General features: G+C 40.0%; 1 protein-coding gene across 3 annotated transcripts; it reads left to right on the top strand.

The window, feature by feature from the left end:
• Nucleotides 1-6,190: 6,190 nt before the first annotated feature.
• gata2b (GATA binding protein 2b) lies at nucleotides 6,191-14,404 on the top strand. 3 transcript variants are annotated; one of them, XM_047584218.1, is made up of 6 exons: nucleotides 6,191-6,357; nucleotides 6,721-7,138; nucleotides 7,688-8,260; nucleotides 9,842-9,987; nucleotides 12,403-12,528; nucleotides 13,349-14,404. In XM_047584218.1, the coding sequence occupies exons 2-6, from the start codon at nucleotides 6,913-6,915 to the stop codon at nucleotides 13,631-13,633; spliced, it is 1,356 nt and encodes a 451-aa protein (XP_047440174.1). In that variant the 5' UTR covers nucleotides 6,191-6,357; nucleotides 6,721-6,912; the 3' UTR covers nucleotides 13,634-14,404. The 3 variants fall into 3 exon arrangements, with proteins under 3 accessions (XP_047440174.1, XP_047440173.1, XP_047440172.1); XM_047584217.1 differs by having other exon boundaries at nucleotides 7,688-8,281; XM_047584216.1 differs by having other exon boundaries at nucleotides 7,688-8,293.
• The last annotated feature ends 10,997 nt before the right edge of the window (nucleotides 14,405-25,401 follow it).

Genomic DNA, 25,401 nt, shown 5'->3' with positions numbered 1-25,401 from the left:
ACCACACATAAATAACTTTGTAGACGCCATCAAATATACAAATCTAAACAGTTTGGTTAGCTGATAGCAAATATAAGTACATTTGATTCTTAGACAATGATTTACAGCATGGTGCGACTATTTACCCTACATTTATATTTCAAACGTTCTCTGTGCAAACAACCATGCACAAAGCAAAAGGAGGTCAATCTGAACTTGAACTGATGTGCTGTGAAATGTTTTTAAGTGAGAGACAACAAACTGTAACTGTTTATCTTTACAGTTTCAAAGAAAACATCAAAATTCAAGTGACTATTTGCACATTTTCTTACCATTTTTCTTGTGACTGCGTTCAGATCTGACAGAGCACGCACGATTAGACATATTTGAGCGCTCGGTGTCCGGCGCACACAGACACTCACGTTACGCCTGGAGTCTCTCAGAGACAAAATAAAGTCACGATGATGTGAAATTGATGAACATTCACTGGTTGAGGGGAGAGAAAAATAAAAAGTTGTTTTGAATTCCACAACTCCCCGGACAGCTCCGCTGAAACAGAGATTGATTGACAGGTGGTTAGTGACAAGGTGTTGTAAACTCTCACTTCCTGCTGCTCTCTGGGCAGGAAGTGAAGTAGTGAACCTCTGACCTGTAATGAATTAGAAAAGAGCCTGAAGACTACACTCACAGCCAAGTATGAGATCAAACAGGGACATTTAGATACTGGTGAGACTCAAAAATGCTTTTATGTTGTATCATAGCTTACTATCACATCTCTGGACTCTTTCACAGCCTGTTCTCTTATTTGCTGCTTGAATGTAGTGTAAAACACATCAATGTCCTCCGTGCACATAGAGACACTGAGTTGAGATGAGATCTAGTGAGTGTAATTTAACTTTATCAATGCATGTGCAGTGATTTGTTGTTTTATCTGTGAGGAATAAACACGTAGGTGAATGGATGAATAAAATGAGGAGGGGCATCTTCCACAGGAGTGTATGAGGACAAACAGACATAATCCTCTCCTCTAGGTGTCACTGTATACCTGATTATTCCAACCTGCCCAACTCGTCCCCCTCTTACCAGGGATCAGAAAACATTCATGGCAAATCTCGTATATGCTTTGTGACAAAAGTGCTTAGTGAGAGAAGCCATGAATTATATCGTGGATGTGACTAAATAAAATACAATGAAATTAAAGGATGGATTCAAATCTATAAAATGAACATAGAAATGTTAAGAAAGTAAATTAAAAATGTAATTATTCTTTATAAGACAAAGGGAATTTGATGTAATTGAAAAGGTAACCAACCTAAAATGAAATTAAACAAACCAAATGATATAAAATATATAATTTAAACATAAAATAAACTAATAAATAAAATATTTATTGAATATATTGTAGAAATCTATCAAAGCAAAATCAAATTGGAAAGATTTAAAAATCTAAAAGAAATATCTTCCAGGCGGCACATGCTTGTCTAACATGCAGCACACTCAACTGCATTTTTTTTTTCTGAATCAAAGTAAAAGGGATTTTTCAAATTTGTCATCAAATTTCCCCTCAGTCACTTTTAAAACACTTCACTTTGTTATAAGTTGTCTTCCAACACAGACAGATTACCTGCAGCTTTTGAAGCTGGCCTCTCATCCCTCTTTTCTCCCAGCAGTCTGCTCTTTTATTTGACCAGAAAAGGCAACTTTTAGCACTTAAATGACTTGCAGTGTCCTACATGAGGTCTGACAACCTACTCATTTTGGGGAGTTCCTACAAACTCAGTCAGATTTGAGCTGCTATAATGTTTTGTAAACATAGGCTGCAATCAGATCACCAGCCAGCCTCATATTTGTACAGCATGACCAAGCGCTGCACATCCCCAAAATACCACTGAGCTGTTATATCATCTGATCTTTGTTTTCGTCTCCTGAGTCAAGAGAAAGTAATTTTGGGGTCACGGTGAACAAATCATGGAAAAGAACTCTGAATTTAGATGAAGAAAACAATGTAATTGTAGGAGCACTGTTGAATCAGTGTTCGCCGCAGAACAAGTCCTTCTGAGGACATTAGAGGCACATTCAGGGAGGTTTGTTGTCTGCTGTGGGAGGTTTGCATCTATCAAAGCATGCTGGCAAAGGTCATCACACTGGTTTAACTAGATAATATGAAAAAATGGGAAATGCTCTGTCATTGTAGGGGGAATGGAAGGAGAAGGAAGAGGAAGAGGAGGAGGAGGAGGAGCACTCCTGCCTGGCTTGACTTTATGTTTGACCTTTTCGGGAAGGAGAACTAATCCTTGAATATAATAGACTGTAAGATATGGAAAATGACTGCGCTGTTATCTGCGTTACCCTGGAGACCATCAGCAGCACCCAGGGCTGCTGCAGCTGCCAAGTTATTAAGCATCCAGTTTGTATATGTTGGGGAAAAAAAATACCTTTTTTTCCCTGTCATAACTGGTCACTCCCCATGCACACACACTCATACACAATGGTTTAATAAATAGGTTCCTCTTCATTCTTTGTGCCTAACAGGGCACAGATTTTATTTAAATCGTTGTATGAAGCATGTAACTACAGCCTTTATACTGCAATAAAAGCAGCATTTCCTCAGCAGCGTGTTTATCTAAAGTTGTGTAACTGTGTCTTAATTTCAGATAAACCAGGAACTGCAAAATTAAGGAGTAAAACTTTTGCTTTTTATTATGTAAATTTAGCTCCTATGTGGTTGACATTTTTAGAGAACTTGCAACTTTTGCGTACAATTTTTGTTGTTTTCATCATTTAAATGTGCCCCATTTGGGACATTATCCAAGACAATTGAGCTGCAGGTTTTAAACTAAGATGAATAAATAGATAAATAAATAACTAAAAATAAGGCTGTTTGCTTTGAGTTTCAGATATCAAGATATATCAGATATCTCAGGTCTGTATAGATGTATATATATATATATATATACATATACATATATATATATATATATATGTGTATATGTATATATATATATATGTATATATATACATATATATATATATATATGTATATGTATATATATATATATATATATATACATATATATATATATAACGGCTGCTTTGGTTTAACTCTAAAATCCAAGATGAAAGAAATAAGAACTGGAACCTTAGATGGCTCCTCCAGATAACCTAAAAAATGGGAAAAGCGAGCTGCCCCCATGCCGTCAAATACACCGCAGAAAGACTTTGCACATGCAGAACATTGGACTTGTAAATAACAGACAAAAACCATGATCCCCCCTCGTGCATTAGTCCCCTTCCTCCTCCTCTTCCTCTATCTATCTGCTTATCTATCAATCATTCAAACAGATCTGGTCCAGTAAGTGATGCATTCCCTGCATTAGATGTATTTGTTGTGCGAGTTTGAAAAGGCGGCGATAATCTGGGAGAGAGAGATAAGAAATGTCATTTATTCCGCGGCACTTTGGAGCCTATTTCCCGGGCCGATCAGCCCCATTCTCCCCGACACCTCCAGCAGCTCGCTGATAACGATTAAGCTATTTATTATCTTCACAAAGAACAAAGATTAGCCAGCACCGATGAAAAATTACCCCGGGATGGGCTATAATCACTGGGATCCAAGGATCCTAACGGCATTGGATTTCTCTCCCCTTCAATCTCAGACACGCACACATTAATGTAACAAGATAAAATAATTACTTAGATACAAAATGTCTATTCAAAACAGAAAAAAGTAGAATAATAATAATGATGATGATAACAATAATAATAATAGGCGTAAGCTTGCTTTTATATTTTCATCTATTTTTAATGTATTTATTTGTGTGTCTTATATCACGTTTCGTTTTAATGTATTTTTAGCATTAGGTAACCCCCCTTCCTTGTCAGTGTTTGGTCCCATAATGAAATTCTCCGGGCTGATTCGGGGAGAGACCTCTCTCTTCTTTCCCCTGGTCTCGTGTGAGGGAAAAGGAGCCGTAAATAAAAGGCTGGATTGAATTAATGTCAGATCCTAAAATGGAAGTGGATGTTCGCCGCCGATAAGGTTTTATCGCCAGGCCAGATCAAAAGGGCTCACACTCAAAGCATGTGTATTTCCACATTATCATGCTGATGAGCTCTAATGCTGCTCGCTCGTCCCCTCTGGTATGGTTCTGCTTTCTTCAGTCAGCGTGGCAGGTTTTTCTTAATGCTGCTTAAAAAGATTGTGTTGTTGTTGTTTCTCAGAAATAATGTGCTCAGTCAGTTATTTGTGCTGAAGTCTAAATTTATATATATATATATATACTGTATATATAAAAACTTGCCGCTCTCATCACGGGCATTAAATATATAAGTTATGATAGATAGATAGATAGATAGATAGATAGATAGATAGATAGATAGATAGATAGATAGATAGATAGATAGATAGATAGATAGATAGATAGATAGATAGATAGATAGATAGATAGATAGATAGATAGATATTTGATCTTAGCTTCATGAAGGTCACTGTGACTGTTTTTATGTGGTTGTGGTTTGTTGAATTCCATTGTTTTATCAGCCCAGGCTACGGTCTAGTCTGGAACACTTTTGTGTTTAACAGCAAACAACAAACTAAATCCTCCCAAATGATAATACAATTACAGCAGGATTAATATGCAGCATAATTCATTTTCACTCTATGCACAGAATGTTTAGGTAAGTGGGTGTAGATAGTTTTGGGGCAAGGGCAACGCTACCTATAGCCTATCTGAGTCAAACCATTTTCTCCTGTAGCCGCCGCTGCAACCTACCAGAGCACATAAGAATTAAAGAATGAATTAACGTTTCCTGTGTTTTCGCTTTTGCATTATATCAGTATTGGCCCTCAAAACTTTCCTGGCAGTGGCCGTGGGCCTATGAATTTTAACACCAAAGTAAATTCTAATTTCGTAACTTAAATTTAAATGGTATTTATTTGATTAGATCAATGCTGGTGCGTGCAAAAAAAAAAAAAAAAAAAAAAAAAAAATCATGTTCATGTCTAAGTGTCTAATCTAATCTAATCTGCACTTCGCCCAAAGTTTGTCATTCACTGCTTGTTGGCTTGTTCTTCGAAATCACAGCAGGGTCAGGAGGATGTACTTGATGTATTATTAATGCTGCCACCGTAAATATCAGTTGCAGTGTCCTTCCTCGAGTTCATCCGCTGGGACTGTGGCAGACCCGGGGCAACCCCGGCCTCTCTCTCTCTCTCTCTCTCTCTCTCTCTCTCTCTCTCTCTCTCTCTCACACACACACACACACACACACACACACACACACACACACACACACTCCCCCTGTCTGTCCGTTGGAAAAAGTTCATGTCCTGCTAAATCTGTTTTTTCTTCTCTAAGATGCACTGACGTCAGGAGACGGCGTCAAGCAGGCGGCAGTGCTGGCCGGTCCGGGCTGCACGCGCTCCCTCTCCAATTATTGTCTGTCAATCATGCGCGATGGAAGAGAGAGAGAGAGAGAGAGAGAGAGAGAGAGAGAGAGAGACTTAACTTTCAGATATTAGACCAATAACAGACAAAAAATGTAATTAAAAAAAAATACTAAATACTAAAACCACGTGCACACAGCCACACAGTTATATCTCACTTCTACACTGCTTAAAAATCGTGCGATCAATCATAATATGCCATCGGTATATGGTCTATAAATTTTGCTCCTTTATCATACCATTGCGACCCACTTCTATCACAGATCAAAGTCTCATTAACTTGAGCGTCACAAGCAGAGAGCTGTGTTAATAAATCTTGTAGTCTGTGGGATAAATACAAACAAAGATCCACTTCTGTAACTGTTACGTATGTCAGACCCTTGTTTGCTTTATTTTATTAACCCTTAGATCTAAAAGAAATAATCTATTGTTGCTCAGACCTGGTCTTGGATTCTTATTAAAACCATAACGGACAATATAGGCTCAGCACAGACTGGACGTAGCCTCTGGAAATTAAAACAATCTAATGGACACATATTGTTTGCGGCATTTTTGTAACTGGTGACGAAATATTATACTTGTAAGTGAATGTTCCATAGGCCCGGCCACAAGCAGCCAGACAGAGTAGAAAATGATAGAAATATCTCAGTGATTTTTCTGGTCGCGTTTAGAGCCTCTGAGGTTTTGGAGAGGGATCGTTCAATTGGCTGAGTCAAAGCTTTATTGGAGACTCCGCCTACGAGCTTAACAAGACTGGCCCCGCGCTGTCAGACACAGTTAGACGTGTTGCTTTTAGTCCCAGTAGACAGAGTTTACTGTGACAAACACCAACCGAAAACTGGAGCGGAATCTGCAGCTCGGAGGAGGGACAGAGCGGGGTTTTCCAAAGACTAGTGAGCTGATCGGACGCCGTGGATAAAACCTTGGCAGAGGTACGGCTTTTTACTGTCATGTTTTATTCGTAGTTCATGGTGTTTTTATTGTGTATTCTGGTTTTTACCTTTCTCTGTTCTTCGATTTTTTATTTTTTTTTATTAAAAGTGCTTTATAAATAAAAAATGTATTATTATTTTTAATATTATTACTGTGTAGAGTAATGCACTGAGAGTTATTACTATGTATATAAAGCCTCACCGAGCTCAAGAGTGGTGTGGTAAATATGTTGGCTGGGGATTATTTATTTTCTTTAGTTGCATTACCTGAGAAACGTGCGTTTAGAGGACCTGTGCTTACATCCCAGGCTGCACAACGGCTCTGCTTTTAAAATATTAACATCTGATGTTTGCTTGTTGCAGGTTTCCAGTGTCAGACTCGACTCGATGTCCATGAGAGGAATTTAACTCAGGGGGACAAAAAGCAAAACACCAGTCCCGTGCTGTGTATGGGCACAGTGAAGCTCTCCAAAAGACAGATCATTTCGACTAACCTGCGTCCTCTCCCTGGATTTTCTTTGACTTTATAAAAACGCGCTACACTGAGCCACGGAGATGGATGTGGCTGCTGATCAGCCCCGCTGGATGCACCACCACGCCGTGCTGAACGGACAACACCCAGACTCTCACCATCCCGGCTTGGGACACAACTACATGGAGCCCACGGCGCAGCTCCTGCCTCCGGATGAGGTGGATGTTTTCTTTAATCACCTGGACTCACAGGGAAACCCGTACTACCACAACTCTGCCAGGGCCAGAGTGTCCTACAGCCAAGCGCACGGTAAGAGGGAGCAAACACAAGGGTGCAACTTGAACACAATAAATGCTAGCACCGGGGTTACAAAGAAATAAAACATTTCTTACATGTATGTAAGTTGTCTTCAGAGCAGTTAAACGTCAAACGTACATTTGATATTTCTCAGCAGAGTAAAACGTCAAATTACTGATTTAAATGTGAATCACTTCCTGTTTTTATATAGAATATAAATACACTGCAGGCCTATGGGTCTGTTTTTATTGCTGTCGGTTTTATATTGTAGTAGTTTTCTGTGCGTTTGTCTTGAGACTCACATCCAAGATATAAAAAAAATATATATTTTGTGATTAGAACGGATAACGCACTGGTGCGTTTTTACGCATCTGGTTTTCCAAATACTTCAGTCATTTCACTGGTCATTACCTCTGTCAGATCATGTCATTTTATTTAATTATAACAGACAAGAGAATCAACAAGTCTCAGTGATTTCTGCATCCAAACACGCCTGCAAAAGAAAAAAAAATATGGATTCTGAATCAGCAATCATAATAAAAGTCTGCTGTTGTTTCACAGCTCGTCTGACGGGAACTCAGGTGTGCCGGCCTCATCTCATCCACAGCCCGGGGATTTCTTGGTTGGACGGTGGGAAAGCGGCCCTGTCGGCTCACCACCACAACGCCTGGGCTGTCAGCCCCTTCAGCAAGCCCAGCCTGCACCATCCCGGCTCCGCGTCTCCCGGCGCCCTTTCTGCCGTTTACCCGTGCAGCAGCAACTCAAACGCGGTCTCCGCATCCTCGCTAACGCCACCGTCCCACTCCAGCTCTCACCTATACACTTTCCCTCCCACGCCACCGAAAGACGTGTCCCCGGACCCGGGGGCCACGTCTCCGTCCTCCTCCGTCACCAGAATGGACGAGAAGGAATCTATCAAATACCAGGTGTCGTTACCGGAGGGCATGAAGATGGAGGGATCCAGTCCACTGAGAAGCAGCCTGGCGTCAATGAGCGCACAGACCCCCTCCACCCATCATCCCATACCGACGTATGCACCCTACTCTCTCCCAGCGGCCCATGAGTACGGCAGCGGCCTGTTCCACCCAGGCAGTCTCCTGGGATCATCACCCAGCTTCTCCCACAAGAACAAAGGCAAGACACGGTCGTGCACCGGTGAGTCCACTGGTAAATACACGAGTCCTAAATTAATAATACTCAGTCTGTGATTATTAACGATCTTATCACTGGCCTGCTGTTTTGATCTAAATTAAAGTCAACCAAACCTAAAGGTCGTAACTCTCGAGCAATAACAAAGTAACATAATACATTTTATAATGTCCCGTGCCACTCTGCAGTAGCTATTTGTGCATTTGTGGCGCAAATATTTTCTTTTTATTCTAGTGCAGCTTTGCATCCTTTTATATTTCTTTTAGCGCCCTGTTTAGCTGTCCTAGTAGTTTGGTTAATGAGCATTTCTCTCTTTCCTTAATCATGAACAATTAATAAACCCCTCAAATTTTAAAATTGAATGAGGTCATGTAAACACTATCACAAAACCTTTAATGGTTAAAAAACTACTAAAAATGTTAAATAAAAGAAAAAATATTATTTTTTTTATTAATTTATTTTTTAAATAAAAAATAAATAACATTTACCAATAAAACAGTTTTTGACTGCCTGGAAATAACTTTCTTGTTATTTCACTACATTTTAATCTATAACCGACATATGAATCCCGTCCAATATTTTCAGAGCGGAACGATCATATGTTATGTCATTTCTTTCTTTTGACTCATTCATGTAAATTTCATTAAACGGAGCCTGCTCGCTGCAATGTGCAGGCTGTGATTTGAGCATCATTAATCTACAATAACGATAACAGTATCGCTAGTAATAACAGCAACATTTTCACCCACCCAGTAAATGACATTAGCCTACAGTGGACAGATGTGCAACACGGAGACACTTTGATAATCCTCCTTTGTTATCCGTGACTTTGTAATTACGCCTGATCTGGCTCCACAGTGAACTGGATCCAGCCCAGAGGTGTGAAAGGAAGATCCGCATAGCGCGCGGAGCCAAAACCTCAGTATTTAGGCTAGGAGTCGCTTCTCTGTTACATAAGACATGAATACATTGTCCTGATTGTTATTTGATTACACACAAGGAGACTCCCAGCTTCAAGTCTGATTGTGTTTTTGCGGCTTATTAGCGGAAATACAGTGCAGGGTAACCGAAACTCACTTTCTCCATTATCAAGCAGGACATCTTAACAGGCAGTGGAATGCTTTTCTATAACTTCAGTGTAATTCTACTTTATGTGGCACGGATTGAAATGAAAGACTAGGATTTATTATAATGCGGACCTAAATTATTTTCTGGTGGTTGCTGAAGGGTCAAAGGCCTTCAGCTTAAATCTACTGAATTACAGTATTTCATAAATTGAACCAATAATTACGCTGAGCTATATTAATGGGGAAAATAAGGAATTAGTGTTGAATTTATGTTTCTAAAACTGAATCTGAAACTGCAAAGAGAGAAAGATATATTTCAAAATAACAAATACATAAATGATTTACTTATTCACCCCTTTACCGCTTTACATTCAAAACGTTGTTTGTGGGACTCAACAAAAACTGATGAAGATGCTCCAAAAAGAAATCACATGTGCACACAAAATTGAACTGATCCATAAATGGTCTTGTTGTAATTGCAATGCATTGTGTCCTTCAGAGGGCCGTGAGTGTGTAAACTGTGGAGCCACCTCTACACCTCTGTGGAGACGTGACAGCACTGGACACTACCTGTGCAATGCCTGCGGGCTGTACCACAAGATGAACGGCCAGAACAGACCACTCATCAAGCCCAAACGCAGACTGGTGAGTCCCATCCACTGTTACTTCTGCATGGAGGGGAACAAATGTGAATGTGTGTGTGCCATGAAGGGTAGTAAATAAAAGCAGTGTAAGGTGAAGGGTGAGGGGGAGGAGGCACAATTCCAGGAAAGTTATATTTTCCCAATCAGTTTCCAGGAATTGTGTTTCTCACTCACCTCTTGCTCCTTGAGCTCGGGCGGTTAGCAGATTTGTACGATCTGTGTTGTTTCTGTTATCATTATTATAGCTACTTCGGATACTGTCACTGATAGCAAGGCCGACGTTTCATCCACTCAAAACATCACAAAGCCTGGCGGACTCTTTATAATGCTGCTTTCCACCGCCCCTATAGCCCTTAAATCTGTAGGCTACAGCGTTTAAGTCCAGATTTGTTTTTATTTTGACATGTGGGCAGCAACTGTCTGTGAAAAGTGTCTCCAAAAAGTGGTGATTTTTTAGTTTTTCAAATAAACTGTAGGACTAACTGTTCCAGCGGTTTGAGAAGTTAAATAATAAAAAAAGGCATTGTGAGAAAAAAGCAGGACTGAAAACAGGGCTGTTTTTCTTAGCTCATGAAAGGCTGACATTTTGGAGACACACATGGTTTTTAAACTGGAACATCAAAGCAATAGACAAAACACACATTTCCCATCATGAACTGGTTCAAACACCAGCACTGTAGCTGGGAAGTAGGTCAGCATGCAAACTCCATGTCACACCCATCCTACACTTTAAAATGTTTAAATGATTGTACAACACAAGGATGTGGGATGTTTTGGTTGAACTGGAATTAATTTTTAACCAAGTACTCAAGGATGCCACTTTAAAAAAAATACCACATGCATTTTTTTTCCCTCGAAGTTTGTATTCAAGCACCACATTCTGATGCAAAGCAAATTAAATATTTTCATGTAACCGTGTGCAGCTGTGGGAGGAAGACAGCACTGGCGTCCTCAGTAGTTTTACGGAAGCAACACTTGGGAAATGGTTGGAAATGGTTTTAAATAGTTTGGTTTTAAAGGAACAAAATTACGTCAGACTAACTCTGAAGGAAAACAACGAAACACATCGCCAGTAGTAAAAATCAGAACTGAATACACGATAAAAAAATTTTTTAAAAAAACTTTATTTATCACACTAGTACATGTGAGCATCTTCACACGCACTATCCAGGAATATAAATACAGCGCTCATTCGCACACAGACGTAGTTTTAGCGATTATAGCTGTAAGTCTGTCCCATTAGACCCTGAAATACACACAGGAACAAAACTGTCTGCTTCATACAAACTAGTTCTAAAATTTATTTCTAGCGCCTTTCGCTATAAATGCATGTACGGCCATATATCAGGCCTGGTTTCCGTACAGCTCAGCCGGGGCTCGCACTGCTCCACAGCGTCTTGCGCTCAGTGGCAGCAGCCTTCCATGTGTTTCCTATCCGGATATCTGACCGGTCCAGATAAAGCAAGGGGGGCAGCGCCTGCTTCCTCCTGCGGCCTCCATAACGAGAGGCCCAGACCTCACTTTCTAGTGGTCAAGCTCCCCATCCACTATACAGAGGAACAACAGCGCAGGGGCTTTTTAAAAGGGAATGGGAAAGCTGCATCATGGAAGCTGAAGTATGCCAGAGGGCACCCTGGCGCTGTTTGCTCCACTTTAAAAATGAAAAATAAAAACAACGCGGAAATAAATGTTAGGAAAACGATTTTATTTTAAAACACGGATGACTTACTGTGCAGATTGTTGTATTAATATCATGTAACTCAATTTAAAGCATGAAATAATCAGGTGTAAAACGTCCATTATAAATGACACGAGGCTTAGACTATGTGGCTCCTCATTTGTCTTTTTAAACTAATTAAGGAGAGAAGCTTTATTGGTAATAATGAACCTATTGTATCAGAATCCTGTCCCCAGTGTGGCATCATGTTCATGAGTTTCCATTTGAAATCATTCATTTGAGAAGATGATTAACACAGACTGAATGTGATGTTTATCAATTTGCATTTGTTGATACACAGAAAATTAACAAGGAAAAGTTTCAATTAGTAATTATTTCGTTAGCAAAGCAGCCCAGAGATTTATTGGTGTCAGTCCCTCAAATGTTAATTTTTTCCATGATGCCAACTGAACATCATGGGACTGACATTTGAAAATGTCACAGTGGACTCCTGTAACATGTGATGAGCATTTTGCACAATTTGTGAATTGAGGTTTTTTTTTTTTGATAAAGATAAATCAATTACATATAATAACATATAATAAAAGGGTGTGTTGTGTTTTGTTGTGACATAACAGTCTACATCAATAGAACAGAAAGTTCAGTCAATTCCATTTACTTTCACTAATATTAAATTTACCGCCCTCTGTCTCATCTGATTGAGCTGCTCTAATCAAAGCTTCATCTATATTCCTCCAGTCTGCTGCCAGACGAGCCGGCACCTGTTGTGCTAACTGTCAGACGACCACCACCACGCTCTGGCGGCGCAATGCAAATGGAGACCCGGTGTGCAACGCCTGTGGCCTCTACTACAAACTGCATAACGTAAGTCCTTTCACTGACGATCCCCACTTTGGGTCAAGTACGGGTAGAAAGCAGGCAAGTTTCATTAATTGCTAGTGACAAGAGAGGCAGAAAACAGAGAAGAGGGAAACAGGGAGAGAGAACGAGGGTTGTTTTACTCTCAGACACTGTTGCGCTCGTTGGTGTTTTCTTTCTTTGTGCTTTATTGTTTCCATGGTAGGCGTAATCCCCTTGAGGGTCACAATGGTGGGACTGTTGTTGAGTGGGACTGCCACAAGGCCAGACTCCATATGAATAGCATTAAGGCTAGAGGCATCAAAATACACTACATGGGTACCAGGGAGGTATATTTATAAAGCAAATTCAACAAAGAAAAGATTCTACCAACACGTATAAAGCATTACATAATTTACTTCTCTGTGCCACAGAGAACTGAGCAAGAATTCCACTTTGACATGTTCTTTCATGATAACGATCATGTTCACTGTAGTTTATTTTGAGTTAATCCCACTGTACAAGGTTCTTCTGTAGTTAATGTTCCCTAGAGAGACGTCCGTATTCATCCAGGTCCAAAATAAGTCCAAACAAATGCACTATTTAGTCCTTACTGTGTTATATTTGCTAAAAAAGAACGGCGCCAAGCTATCTCAGGAAGTCACTATATACTGCACATGTGTCCTGTTTGTAAGGGTCGAAATTATGAGTAGGAACCAATGTGGTGGGGGTAATAAAGTAACAATGGACTAATATATAGGTTTTATGGGATTAGTTGAGAATAATGAAAATATATGTCCAGACTGCAACACATCATTCACCTTCCCAAATGTCCTTCTCTACACAGGTGAACCGGCCTCTGACCATGAAGAAGGAGGGAATACAGACACGCAACCGCAAAATGTCCAACAAGTCCAAAAAGAACAAGCGGGTCAGCGACAGCTACGAGGAGTTTTCCAAAAGTCTGCACGACAAGAGCTCTCCATTTAGCGCCGCCTCCCTGGCCGGCCACATGTCCATGGGCCACTTACCGCCCTTCAGCCACACCGGACACATGCTCCCCACACCCACCCCGATACACCCGTCATTCGGCCACCCACACCACTCTAACATGGTGACGGCAATGGGCTGAGAAGACCGGAGGGCGCTGGCATAGAGAGATGTCAAGAGCCTGAGACAGTTACATGAACGGGGATGAGGGTCTAACTAATGGACAGTGTGTACAGTGTTACAGACATGCAGTATGTGTGTCTAGATTGTCTCTTGATTGAATATGCTAATGGTAGGTGGGAGAAACGATGTACTGTGAGGGGAAAGGACCTTTTGCTCCTTATCTATAGGTACCTATTTTGATGGAGAAAGATTCTGCTTCCTGTCAGCCAGACACACACATCTAAACACACACACGAAAAAAAAAAAAAAAAAATGTTATTGCACCTCATAGGTTTCTCCCCACTGACAGCCTGCCTGAGGGACTGCGGTGTGGCTCAACACGTGCTAAAGAGGTTTATAGTTACTGTGAATATTGTAAATGTGTGGGACTGAAGGGACAGAGAAATCTCCTTCACTACCTTAAGTAAAAAAAAAATAAAATATGCTGGATTTTTTGCTCATGGACAATTTTAAAGGAGTTTTCACAAAAAGAAACAACCAAACAAAAAAAGGTTTAGCAATTCTAATTTGACACTGTTTATTATAATTATTGTTATTTTAATTAATATTGTTATTCAGATAATTTATTTTCACTGTCGTTGTTTCTTTCTTTTCTTTTTTTTTGACTATATTACCTGAATCATAATATGGATACTGTTATCCCAGTTATGAATATATTTTTAGCTGAAGCGCTTTGTCTGAGCTGGTCAACATTTATACTCTCAAGAAATAAAGAGATCAAGTTCACTAACTAGTCTGTTCTGTCTATTCAATCGCTAATATATATTGTATCTGAGCCGTGAACTGAGAGTTCACAGGGCCCAATGTTAAGGTAGAGAAACACCAGAGGAAAATTCACCCAATCAAAAATACAATAAGAATGATTTACTTCTGTGTACTATTACAGTAATTATATTTTTTCTGTTTCTCATCGGAGCAACACATTAACAGGTGATATTAATGTCTTCATCTTAATAATCTGTATTCATCCAACAATTTTGCTATCTTGTGTAAAGAGCACATGCCTGCTCTGCGCTTCCTGTTATAAGAGGCTGGAAATCTGGAGGCCATACAACAAATAAAAAAATATATAAACATAGCAGTGTGGAGTGAGATAACTTATTTCCCACTTGATAGGATTCTACAAACCTTTTTTTAAATTAAAAAAAAGAAAAGAAAAAGGGTTGTACAGCACAGATGAACATGCATGCAGCCGCAGTACATTTTAGTCTTTGAAGTCAATGTTTTGGTTTAGAAGAATGCAACTTTTCACATAATGTCATAGTGGTGCAGAGGAGGAATCTGCCATAAATGAAAAAAGATACTGATAAACCCAGTGCTCAGCACTAAGTCAGAAACACAAGGTTAGTGAATTGAAGATAAACACAGTGGAGCATTTAGCAGAAACTGGTGGAGGGCAAAAGCAAAGCTAAAAGAAAAGTGAATATTGGGTTTTTGTGGTGTTCAGACACATGGCAATAAATTAAAAGCATCCTCTGTGTCAACCGTTACCGTGCTCAACAAAAAAAATGCTTCATTTACCTAAAAAGATAGTGTTGCATTCGCAGTTGGGCTACTTTGAAGAAAGTTTAAATAAATAAATCTAAAAGCATTCATCGTCTAACCAGGACACTGATGTGATTCTGTAACCTTCTGACTCAGACCTCCATGAGTGTGCAACAACTCTCTATTTCTCAAGACAGCAGCTATAGTAACTATAGTTACTTCTATAACCTTTGTTGACATGAACCTCCTCTTTCTAAAAAGTCAGGTTGCTTTGCACGGCGGTGGAGATTAGAGCTGTTGACAGAAACTGAGCAGGCTGAGCCATATGGTCCCACAGTTACTTAACCAGTTGCATCTGCTCATTGGATAATAGCCTTATGAAATTGTCTTTTCTGGTTATCTATCCGTTATGTGAGGTTAGCACAACAGTGACACAAGACACAATTTACAAATTATTTATATTCCACATCAGACAACCACATTTTAAGTTTTTCTTATAGCAGTGAGTAGATATTGGGTTTCAGTTACAGCTCTGAGTTACAAAAACAATCCACAAACCTCAGATCAGCATACAGTAATACAAAGGAGACCATGTTCACTGGACACATAATAATACCAGGAGCAACAATAATTACAATAATCTATTACTGTACAAGGCTGTAGATAATCCAGAGGACCAGATCTACTTTATGGTCAAGGGGTGCAATGCAAAACAGTTTAAATCATTAACACATTCCTACATTCTAAATTTTAGCATCTGAAGCAAAGGTACAATGTCCAAATGATTATTTTAAATGATATAATAAAGATAATTTGGAGCTACACTGTACATAAACTATTGGAAATGTGAACCGTATCAGTACCAGTGTAACACTCGTACTTGATGAAGTGTGTATGAGAGCAGGAGTTCCTTAGAAATCTAAAGGTTGTTGCTGCCTTGAGTTAAGGGTCAACATGAGTGCAGCCCGCAGCCTCCCCTCAGACTTCCCTGACCTTTCACCCTGGAAGCACTTACTGTGTCATTCTTCCTCGGCCTCCCACAGACTTACTCACAGACCCTTTTAAAATGCCGTGTCCTCCCCAAAAACGTGACAGGGAGAAAACTCAAGACCTTCCCCTGTAAAGACGAGATAAAAAGCAACCAGGTGGTAAGAGCCACTTTGCTGGGTGAAACTCTGGGAGGACCTTTGTGGAGGGAGGGTTGCACGAGTGGGTGGGCATCCTAAATCAACTCAAAAGTGAGATTTATAAGTCCCACCTTCGCACAGCTACAACTCCTTAGACCATGTGTTTTTCTTCCAAATTCAATTACTCGAATCAAAAACAAGGATAGAGGAGACCTCAGAGGAGAGAGTTAGTGGACAGATGGTGATAAAAGAGATGAAAGGGAAAAGGAGCAGAGTTGTGTCCAGTGCAGAGAACTAATAATGATGAAGGGAGGAGAGGAAGAAAACCGGTCATCCACTTTATGTCTGTAGTTTCCAATACTAATGTCAAAGTTGTGTTTGTTAAAGACCATGACTTTCTGAACTGAAAATTGAGCAAGCAGAAACTGATTACAAAATTATATTTTTGCATAATTAATGATTTTCTGACTTATTCCATGTGAATTCCTGAAGCAAGCTATCTGAATGTTTCCTGTTGTTAAAAGTCTTGCCGAGCACAAACATTTGTCTCATCTGACATAATGTGCAGTGTTTGAGCTGTGTTCCAGGATTTTGGAATCGACGGCTTCCTGTCGCAGAAAGAAAACCTGTAAAAAACGTTACACAATAAATTTTTCTCCAAATATCTGGATATCTGTTTTTCAGATGAATGTGTTTTTCAGACATAAAAAGCATGTTTGTCGTAGGTCATGATCCTATGCAGTATAAATGGTAGAGGTGACCAGGGTAACAGCAACTGTCAGGGAGGTCAAACTACATCTTAAAAATACCCAATATGTTACAAACTAGCTTATAATTAATGTGTGAAATCAAAAGTGAGAAAATACAACTAATAAAACTAATACACAGTATATGTGTTGGTGTGTGTGTGCTGAATATGTACATACAGTTTCCTAACTGTTTCGGGTCTCTGAAAGTTCCAAATAAACAATGCTCTGAACATAAATAAAATGCAGTCACAAGTACAAGTTCATTAATTTTTTGCAACATTAGGATTTACTGTATGTATAAGACTATGGAAAGTGAGTAATTGTAGCATTTGATATCCATTGCAAAGGGTTAGAGGAGTATCATCATTGTTATTATTAACTCTGAAGTCTGTTTTCTCACGTCACCGTCTGTAACAGGACAGTTAACGCTCTGCTAACAGTTTGAAACTACTACAACAGCTTTGTTTAATGAATTTGTTTGACAAACACTGTGTGACAGGTCATTTGCCAGCAGGGTATGACAGTACGTTCTGCCTGTATTGCTTCACAAGCAGACCGTTGAAATACGTTCAACCAAAGCACTCGGAAATGTGGTGTCAATACTATTAATTCCACAAACAGAAACCAGACATATTCTGGTAACAAAACTGCCTGACTTGCCTACAGTTCTTGCATATTCATATTATAGAGACATATTACACAGAGTTGTATTTCAGATGGGTCAAAGAGTGTTTCATCACTAAAACTATTCTGTGGTCCTGAATAATAAAACAGTTCCACAAAACATCTTTGACAACACAAGGAAATGAGAGATTTTGTCTCTGCTGGGATTTAAAGAAGAGTGAAATACACAAAAACAGTAATAGAGTAAAGAATGAGAGGACTAAAGCTATTGATCTTCAGATTCCCAGGGGAGAAATGACAACGCCACATTGTCCACAGAGGCTCCCTGACATACTCTCAGAGTGAACTGATGTGGTTATTGAAATGTGTCACAGCTCCCACCGAGGTAGCCACACCGTTACATCACAATCTGCTGAAATGACATCACAGTGATGGCCCCTTAATAGTACAAACCATAATCCAGTGTTGTGAAGTTTAAAACCCAGAATAACTACATAAACAGAACCTTGAATGAAACTGTTCAGATACATGATGACAAATTAAGGCAGTGGAGTCCCCATCTAACCATGTTGGAACAACGTCAGAAGCACACACTCATGTGCACACCTCAACACACACTTTTCAGACTTCACACAATGTGACTCTAAGCGGGGCTCGGCAGAAAAGGTGGAACATGCTGACACCCGGTGCATTCTCTCTGAAAAGTGGGACACCCTCCAACCACCCGATCCACAACCACTGACAAGTCCCTTTCAAACTGCTTTTCTTCTCCTGTCTGAGGCAGACAAATTCATCCCTCTTGTCTCCAAACAATCACCTCTTTTCTTCTGCCTGATGCGCCAATGAAAGAAGGAGGGAGGTTCCAGGAGAGAGGGAGGGAGAAATACATCTGCCTGACAGTGCTACACTGTAGGCACTAAGCTAATGTCCTGTGTGTTAGGGCCCCTGGGACTGGGCGTCTGGGCCCCACTATCTTATAACAAAGTTGACAAAAAGCCCAGGGCTCAGCCCTCAGGAAATCTGAGAGGCGGGGTATCTAGGCCGGGAGGGCTGGAAAGAGGGAAGGAGGGACAAAACATCTCAGGTACGTTGCACTGATGCTGGCCTATATACTGCGTGTCTACAGGCTGAGGTTTGCTCAAAATGAATAAGTCTGTACGGCATGTCGCAAAGCGAAAGCATGTGATCCTCTTTTTCTCTTTTTGTATGTCATTGCAGCAGATTCTGATACGATGTGCGTTTAGCAATATAAAGTACTCAAAAGTCAGACCTGCATTCTTGGTAGTTGGAATTTGATGCATTTTACTCATTCAGTGATTTGGAACTGAAACCAACATGATGATGTCTGTGACAAGCATTCTCTAGATACCTGGCTGTCCTAAGTCAACATAAGTTATCTCCAGATGGATCCTCGATACAAGTGGCGAGGCAAGAACACATCGGGGCATTTGTACCTTAGTTGGTTGGATGCGTGGGTAGTGGGTGATGACATCTGACTCGCAGCAGAACACAAGGACAAACACATATTGAGAAACACCAAATGAGATTAGGAGCATCAGTCAAAGCACGAAATGACAAAGGCAATGTGTAAAAACCACAATATGTAAATTGTTCCATTTTCGAATTTGATCTTGCATACGATTTAAGTTATTGGTCCTTGTCTTGAAGAGGGTGTGTTTTGTAAAATGTTCGTGACAGCCCCAGTCAAATCTGGCATTCAGAAAGTGTTTGGAGAGGAGTTTCATATTTGGTATTTATTTTACAATATGCTGTTTTATGTGATTTGATTGTTAGGTAACTGACAAGAGTGCCACTGAATGTAAACACGAAGACTGAAAAAAGAACGTGGACTCTACAGTTCTACAGTTTGAAAGCGACAGAGTAATGTGGCAAGTGCTGAAGTCTTTTGGGCATTAAGACTAAGGCAATTGAAGGCACATGTGAGCAGCATGATGTGTAAGAACAAGACATGCTTAAGGAACAAAAAGTAGAACAATACACAGTATATATAAAAAAACTGAACGTCTGGAAGACATTCAAGCATCAGAAAGGAACATGTCCATCTGTGCACACATGTAGACACACAATGATAACAACTGCTGAAGGTGCTGATTAGTTTGCGCAGATTAAGGAGCACATACGCAACTACCTGGGTGTTAAAGAATTAAACTGTTTTATTTACATGTTTTATCACATCATCTGCCAGTGGAACACTCTCTCCTGTTCAAATCTTGTCACTATTACACAATATTTACACACAGTTAACTTTTCACTCCAGTGTTACAAAACTGGTTCATGTGTTCTGCACATAGAACAGTTTGGAAAACAGGCCCGTTCGGCTGGGAACCACTGGAGGGTAACAAACGCAGAATGGGAGTACAAGACGAAATGAGAAATATACTACAGAGACAGTTGTTGCGGCGCAAAACACCAATAAAACAGACAGAAAGGGGAAGTTACGGCGAAACACAAGCAAGGGAAATTATGAGAGGGAGAAAAGCAGAAATATTTGTTGATTTAAGTGATCAGGTTGTCTTGAGTGGAGCAGAGCGCAGCATTGGAGGCTCAATATTAAATCCAGCCACAGCATGCAGCTCATATGTTGCACCTCCAGCAAATTTCTACAGCACTCGCCTCCGTCAGGCAGATCTGATATCTCACAAATAATTGCGGTCAAAACTTATAACGAGCTAAATAGGCAAAACTGGAGATGCGTACAAACACGTGAAACTTTTTGACTGCAAAATGTGTCCTACAGTGAGACATGGACAATGATCTCTTTCTTGTTTCTCACATCTTTGTTTCTTCTCACTTCTCTCCTCTCGCTTTATTTAATTTGAGTTGATTGCCTTTTTGACGAGTGCGCCCGCTATCACCCTCCACCATCAAGCTGCTTTTCATTTCCTCTCCTTTTTATTGCATTTTCTTTCCTTTTTTTAACAATGTGTATTGTGTGCCTCTAAACCTTCTCTAACCATGCTGAGTATCAAATCTACTTCCATTCTTTAGCCATATACAGTTTCAATTTTTTTTTTTTAAAATAAACACAACTTTATTGTCACAATGCACATTTGATTTCAAATTCAAAAGAACACCAAGTTTGTCAGTGAAGAGGAGACGCACTCACTTTCACACACTTAGGTGGGGCGAAGGATGGAAATCGGGCCAAGAGAAACTGGAGACATGGACGTGATCGCTGAGAAAAAAAGAGGCAATGAAAAAGAAAAGAGAGTGTGAGACATGGATCCGTCTCACCTGTAGCCTCTGCTGTTGCTGCTCCGGTGCTGTCTACTGTATAAACCCACAGCCCCCCACAACCTTGCGTAACCGTTTGCCACACAGTTTCCATCGGCTTCTTCACATCTTTAATTTCACCGCTATTGTTGCCGTGGCCACAACACCCTGTTGCATTGTCTTTTATACAGCCCCAACATAATGAGGCTGTTTTGTCACCTGCATTGGAGCCATTTTGTATGGACAGAAATCACTGCAGGCATTTGCAGCTGCAACAACTCAATGAGCCGGCAGACAATGCCTGTTTCCTAAACAGTTTAACCCCATTAGCCAGCCACTTGCTCATATGCAGGCCTGCACACCCCCACCCACACTAACACACTTAACAAGCAGTTACACGTTTGCGATCTGAGACTGAGAAACCGCGAGGATATAGAAATGGATTAGGGGCTGGAAAAAGTCTTGCAGAACAAGTAAGCGCTATGGAGTTATAAGGTCTATGTGTGTATTATTTGACTACCAGGGCAGTTACATATTTTTAACATCCACATTAGTTACTGCACATCACATATGGGTATATCGACCAGTGTTTCAACAAGCCCAATTTATAACATTGGCTTGGTTGCTGGGGTGAAAAATAAACAGTGGATGTAACTGTGGGTATAATTTTTTACAAATTTTCCTCTTAATTTTACTTATATTTTAGTCTAATCAAATTAAGTATTCATTTAAAGACTAGATTTTAGCCACCTCATAACTCAAGGCCACCTCAAAGCTAATAGCAATGTTTCTAAGGATACAACCAGTGACACCAAACAATAACGACTCAAGAAGCTTTTAAAATGTTCAAAAGCTGGGATTGATTTGTGTTAGCCTGGTGTAGCCAATCTCAATTCTGCTCAGAATATGAGTCCATGAGTCCAAATACAGTCCATTTTGATTACATAATGGGAGTGTTTCCAAAGAGACAAAGAATGAAATACCTCTGCAAACCACTGAACAGTTCTACAACAAATCAGCCAATTTGTTGTACACAAATTCAACTCACAGGACTCAGATGATGTGGATGATAATGGCGCTGTTACGACCCAAATGATTTCTTTGTCCATCAGATCTTTGCCAAAGCAAAACTAGTTCCCAACAGAGAGATTCAAGATTAACTTTCCAAATAAATATTTGAGGCAGGAAAGTTAGTTACAGTGACTTGATTATTTTTAGCAGGCTATATACGGAGCTCTAAAATTTTGGATCTAGTCTTCTCTTAACCACATGAGTGAAGGATGTTTGATTGGTACAGCTGGACAACTGGGAAGGACAAAGGTATGAATTAAAGCAAAGGAAAGGAAAGAAACAATAACAAAGATAACTCTTTGAAAATGCATTCATTTTTGTGGGACAGTCAACCAAAGTCATCCTGGAATTAACGAAGTAGCTTTTTTTTTTACAAAAACTAATTTTGTAATGAAAATACATCCTAGATTGAGTTGTGATTGTGTTTTTTGTTGTTCTTTTTTTTAAATGATAAGAGCTGTTCTGGTGAGATTTGGGCTTAGACAATGCAGGACTTTCAGTGGACATACATATGCATACATGTGCTTATTTTTAATATTTATTAAGTCCATCCTTTATGTAGCATTACATAAAGGATGGACTTAATAAATATTAAAAATAAAGTGCCTTAAAGTGTATTTCTATTTAGAACGTAGCGACTCAGAAGACAAAAAGGGGCCTGGGAACAACAAGCCAAAATTTGAAGATATCAGCAACTGAAACATATAATTATCAGGAAGTTTCCCATTTCTTCCTCTATCTATTGGGCTCTCAGTGCAACTTAAACCTCTCTTCACATTCCTCTCCATTCAAGTCCTTCTTCGGGTTTGTTCTTCTGACCTGTTGATGAGCGAGTCAGATAGCATCCCAGCGGTCTCCCTTCACGCTGTGCCACCACACCACGAGTAGAGAAGGGTGGGGGTTAGGAGACTGGTTTTAGTACAATGTGTTTACTGTGTCATGGTGAGGGTCCTGGAGTCAGTGTGGGCCCAAGGCTAGCCACTTACATCAGTCTAAGCTTGGAGGCTTTGACCTTTACAATTATAGCTCATCACACACACAAAATCCAATGTCAGATACCAATGTGAAGAGGAAATACTTCCAGTGCTTTGTACTGTATAATGTAAAAATCTCATATGAGTTCCAGCAACTCATTTATCATGTGAACCTGTATTCATTCAGAGATTTTCACACAATCAACCTGCCCGTACTTAAGTGTACAGAGTGTAAGAAAATCCACCTGTCTCCTCTAAACTGAAGCCTTTGTGAAATAAACATGATCAATCTGCTCACTTACAGCTTCTTATTGTGCTTTTTATTGTCATTTAAGAAAATACTTCCTTCATGAACCACTGCCCTAGGCCACCTATGGGTACAATGCTGCTCAGATTGCTGTGACAACGCAGGCAAGGAGCTCCGGCACAATCGTTCTGGATTGAGTGACGCTGTGAGGTTATTAGTCCATGTTCTGAAACCTCACCCTACTCACCTTCTCCGCTCCTCTCCACCTATAAATTACTTCTTGTACCTTGCTGTACTCCTGTTACACCAACATGAGTGATACTTAGTGCCTCAGATACAGCGTAAACCGGTGTTACAGTACCTCTGAATGTCACAACAACATGCTGCTTTTCATTAAAAGAAATGAAAAGATTAAAAGGGCTTATTAGCATTTAATGCAATACAATCGCCAGGATACTTAAATTCAGGATGAGTCGTTCTAAAACCTACCAGTATAAAAAAAAATAAATACCTACCTTCTGTACTCTGACTTAAAGTGTTTTTAAAAAAAATCCCAAGTATTCAACTAATATTTACAGCACCATTCATTAAACATTTGGGCGACTGGTGGTATCAGAATAAATTGTAAAAATAACACTAGGACAGTTATACAATTTATTTGGAGTCATGTTTGTGTCCATCTTATCAAAGTAAGTCCAATATTTTCTCTCCTTAGGCCCCTGTGTTGGGCCTACACCAACTCAGCTCATCTCATCTTCTACTATGGCTCATCCTCACTTGGGTCGGAGGGATGCTGGAGCCTGTCCCAGCCGTCATCGGGTGAGAAGTTGCCGGTCTATCGTAGGGCTAACACAGAGACAAACAACCATTCACACTCACACTCACGGGCAATTTAGAATCACCCATTAGCGTCACGAGCATGTCTTTAGAGGTGGAGGAAATTGGAGTACCAGGAGAAAACCCATGCAAAATACATGCTAAGTGCTATGTTCTCCAACTTGTTGCTAAGTTTGACTGCTACTCTGTGCTGAGCCACAAAATGCAACTGAAGAGTAGGGCGAGCAGACCAAAACGAAAATTTGTGGCCTGGAAAACAAAAAACAATCTGAAAGTTGAAGCTAACACGCTTCATAGAGCTGAAATAATTACAACCAATGGGGTCCACAAGTCTGAGACCACACTGAAAATCTGTTATATTTTCTCATAAACCTGGAACATTTGGGCAGATTTGATCGACTCCTCAGAGGCTTGTACAAGTAAATCAACTTACAGCCATTGTTCACCTTAAAAACATGGCTGTACTTCAAGTTTCCAGTGGAAGTGGGATTTAGTGAAAGAGTCAGAAGTCAAGTGAGGTAGAAAAAGAGGCGACTTCTCAGTATCAAATGATCAAATCTTTTCTAAGGGAGCAGAGTCCTTTGATGCACTTTGGAGAAACTGGATCAGTTATCTCCAGAGCATGATCTGTGACGACACTGTCAGAAGACCAATACATGAAGTCTTGTTTACTGAAAGACAGAAAACTTCATCTCAGGGAGATGAGGCAGACTCAAAATCAGGAAAAGAAGTCCAGCATTTATTTCAGGGGATGAGTAGTGGATTCACAGTCTGTAAGTAAGGGGCAGTTCTGCTACTCTAGAGTTGGAAACCTGCATGAAATCAGTTTCACCCTGTCCAAGAAGCGGAGGTACTTTTTTCACATTCTTTAGAGATATGTCACTTTCTCTGGTTTGCATCACTGAAGGAAATAAGGTTTAACTGAATAGCTCAAACACACCTCAAGAAGGCCAAGGAATGCTGACTGACATGGACAGACTCCGCAAAGTCAGATGACCTCAACTGCACCGAATATTTAGAGAGGCAATTGAATACTGAGAAGCCAAACATTCCCAACATCACAAGGAACTCCTTAAAACAATGTCAGTTCATTCTGAGATGACACGGTTTAGATTTGAACATTTCAATGGTGGAGTCATGCAGCTCAGATGCTGCAGCCAATGAGAGACAGTACATGAATTAATATATAAGACAATCTGAAATGTTTCAGAGATTCATGTTTCACTCAAAGTTCATCGTTCTATTTTGGACTCCACTTAATGTGAACGTTCATCATTAGGAATGACTGCTCTCGTGTTTCACAAAGTCATTTGATCCACTGAGGATATAATAATATTGATTAGTGTAGGTTTAAGTTAAGTGGAAGTACGATGTACTTG

The sequence above is a fragment of the Mugil cephalus genome, chromosome 4 (assembly GCF_022458985.1).
Source record: "Mugil cephalus isolate CIBA_MC_2020 chromosome 4, CIBA_Mcephalus_1.1, whole genome shotgun sequence".
NCBI lineage: Eukaryota > Metazoa > Chordata > Actinopteri > Mugiliformes > Mugilidae > Mugil > Mugil cephalus.
The sequence above is the reverse complement of the archived record's forward strand: the minus strand, read 5'-3'. Positions and strand labels throughout refer to the sequence as shown.

Excerpts from the sequence above, each read along its gene's own strand:
- gata2b (XM_047584216.1), top strand. The coding sequence starts at position 6,913 with ATGGATGTGGCTGCTGATCAGCCCCGCTGGATGCACCACCACGCCGTG. Across the intron at positions 8,294-9,841 it reads GTGCACCGGTGAGTCCACTG|AGGGCCGTGAGTGTGTAAAC; the intron begins GTAAATACACGA and ends TGTGTCCTTCAG. Across the intron at positions 12,529-13,348 it reads TCTACTACAAACTGCATAAC|GTGAACCGGCCTCTGACCAT; the intron begins GTAAGTCCTTTC and ends TTCTCTACACAG.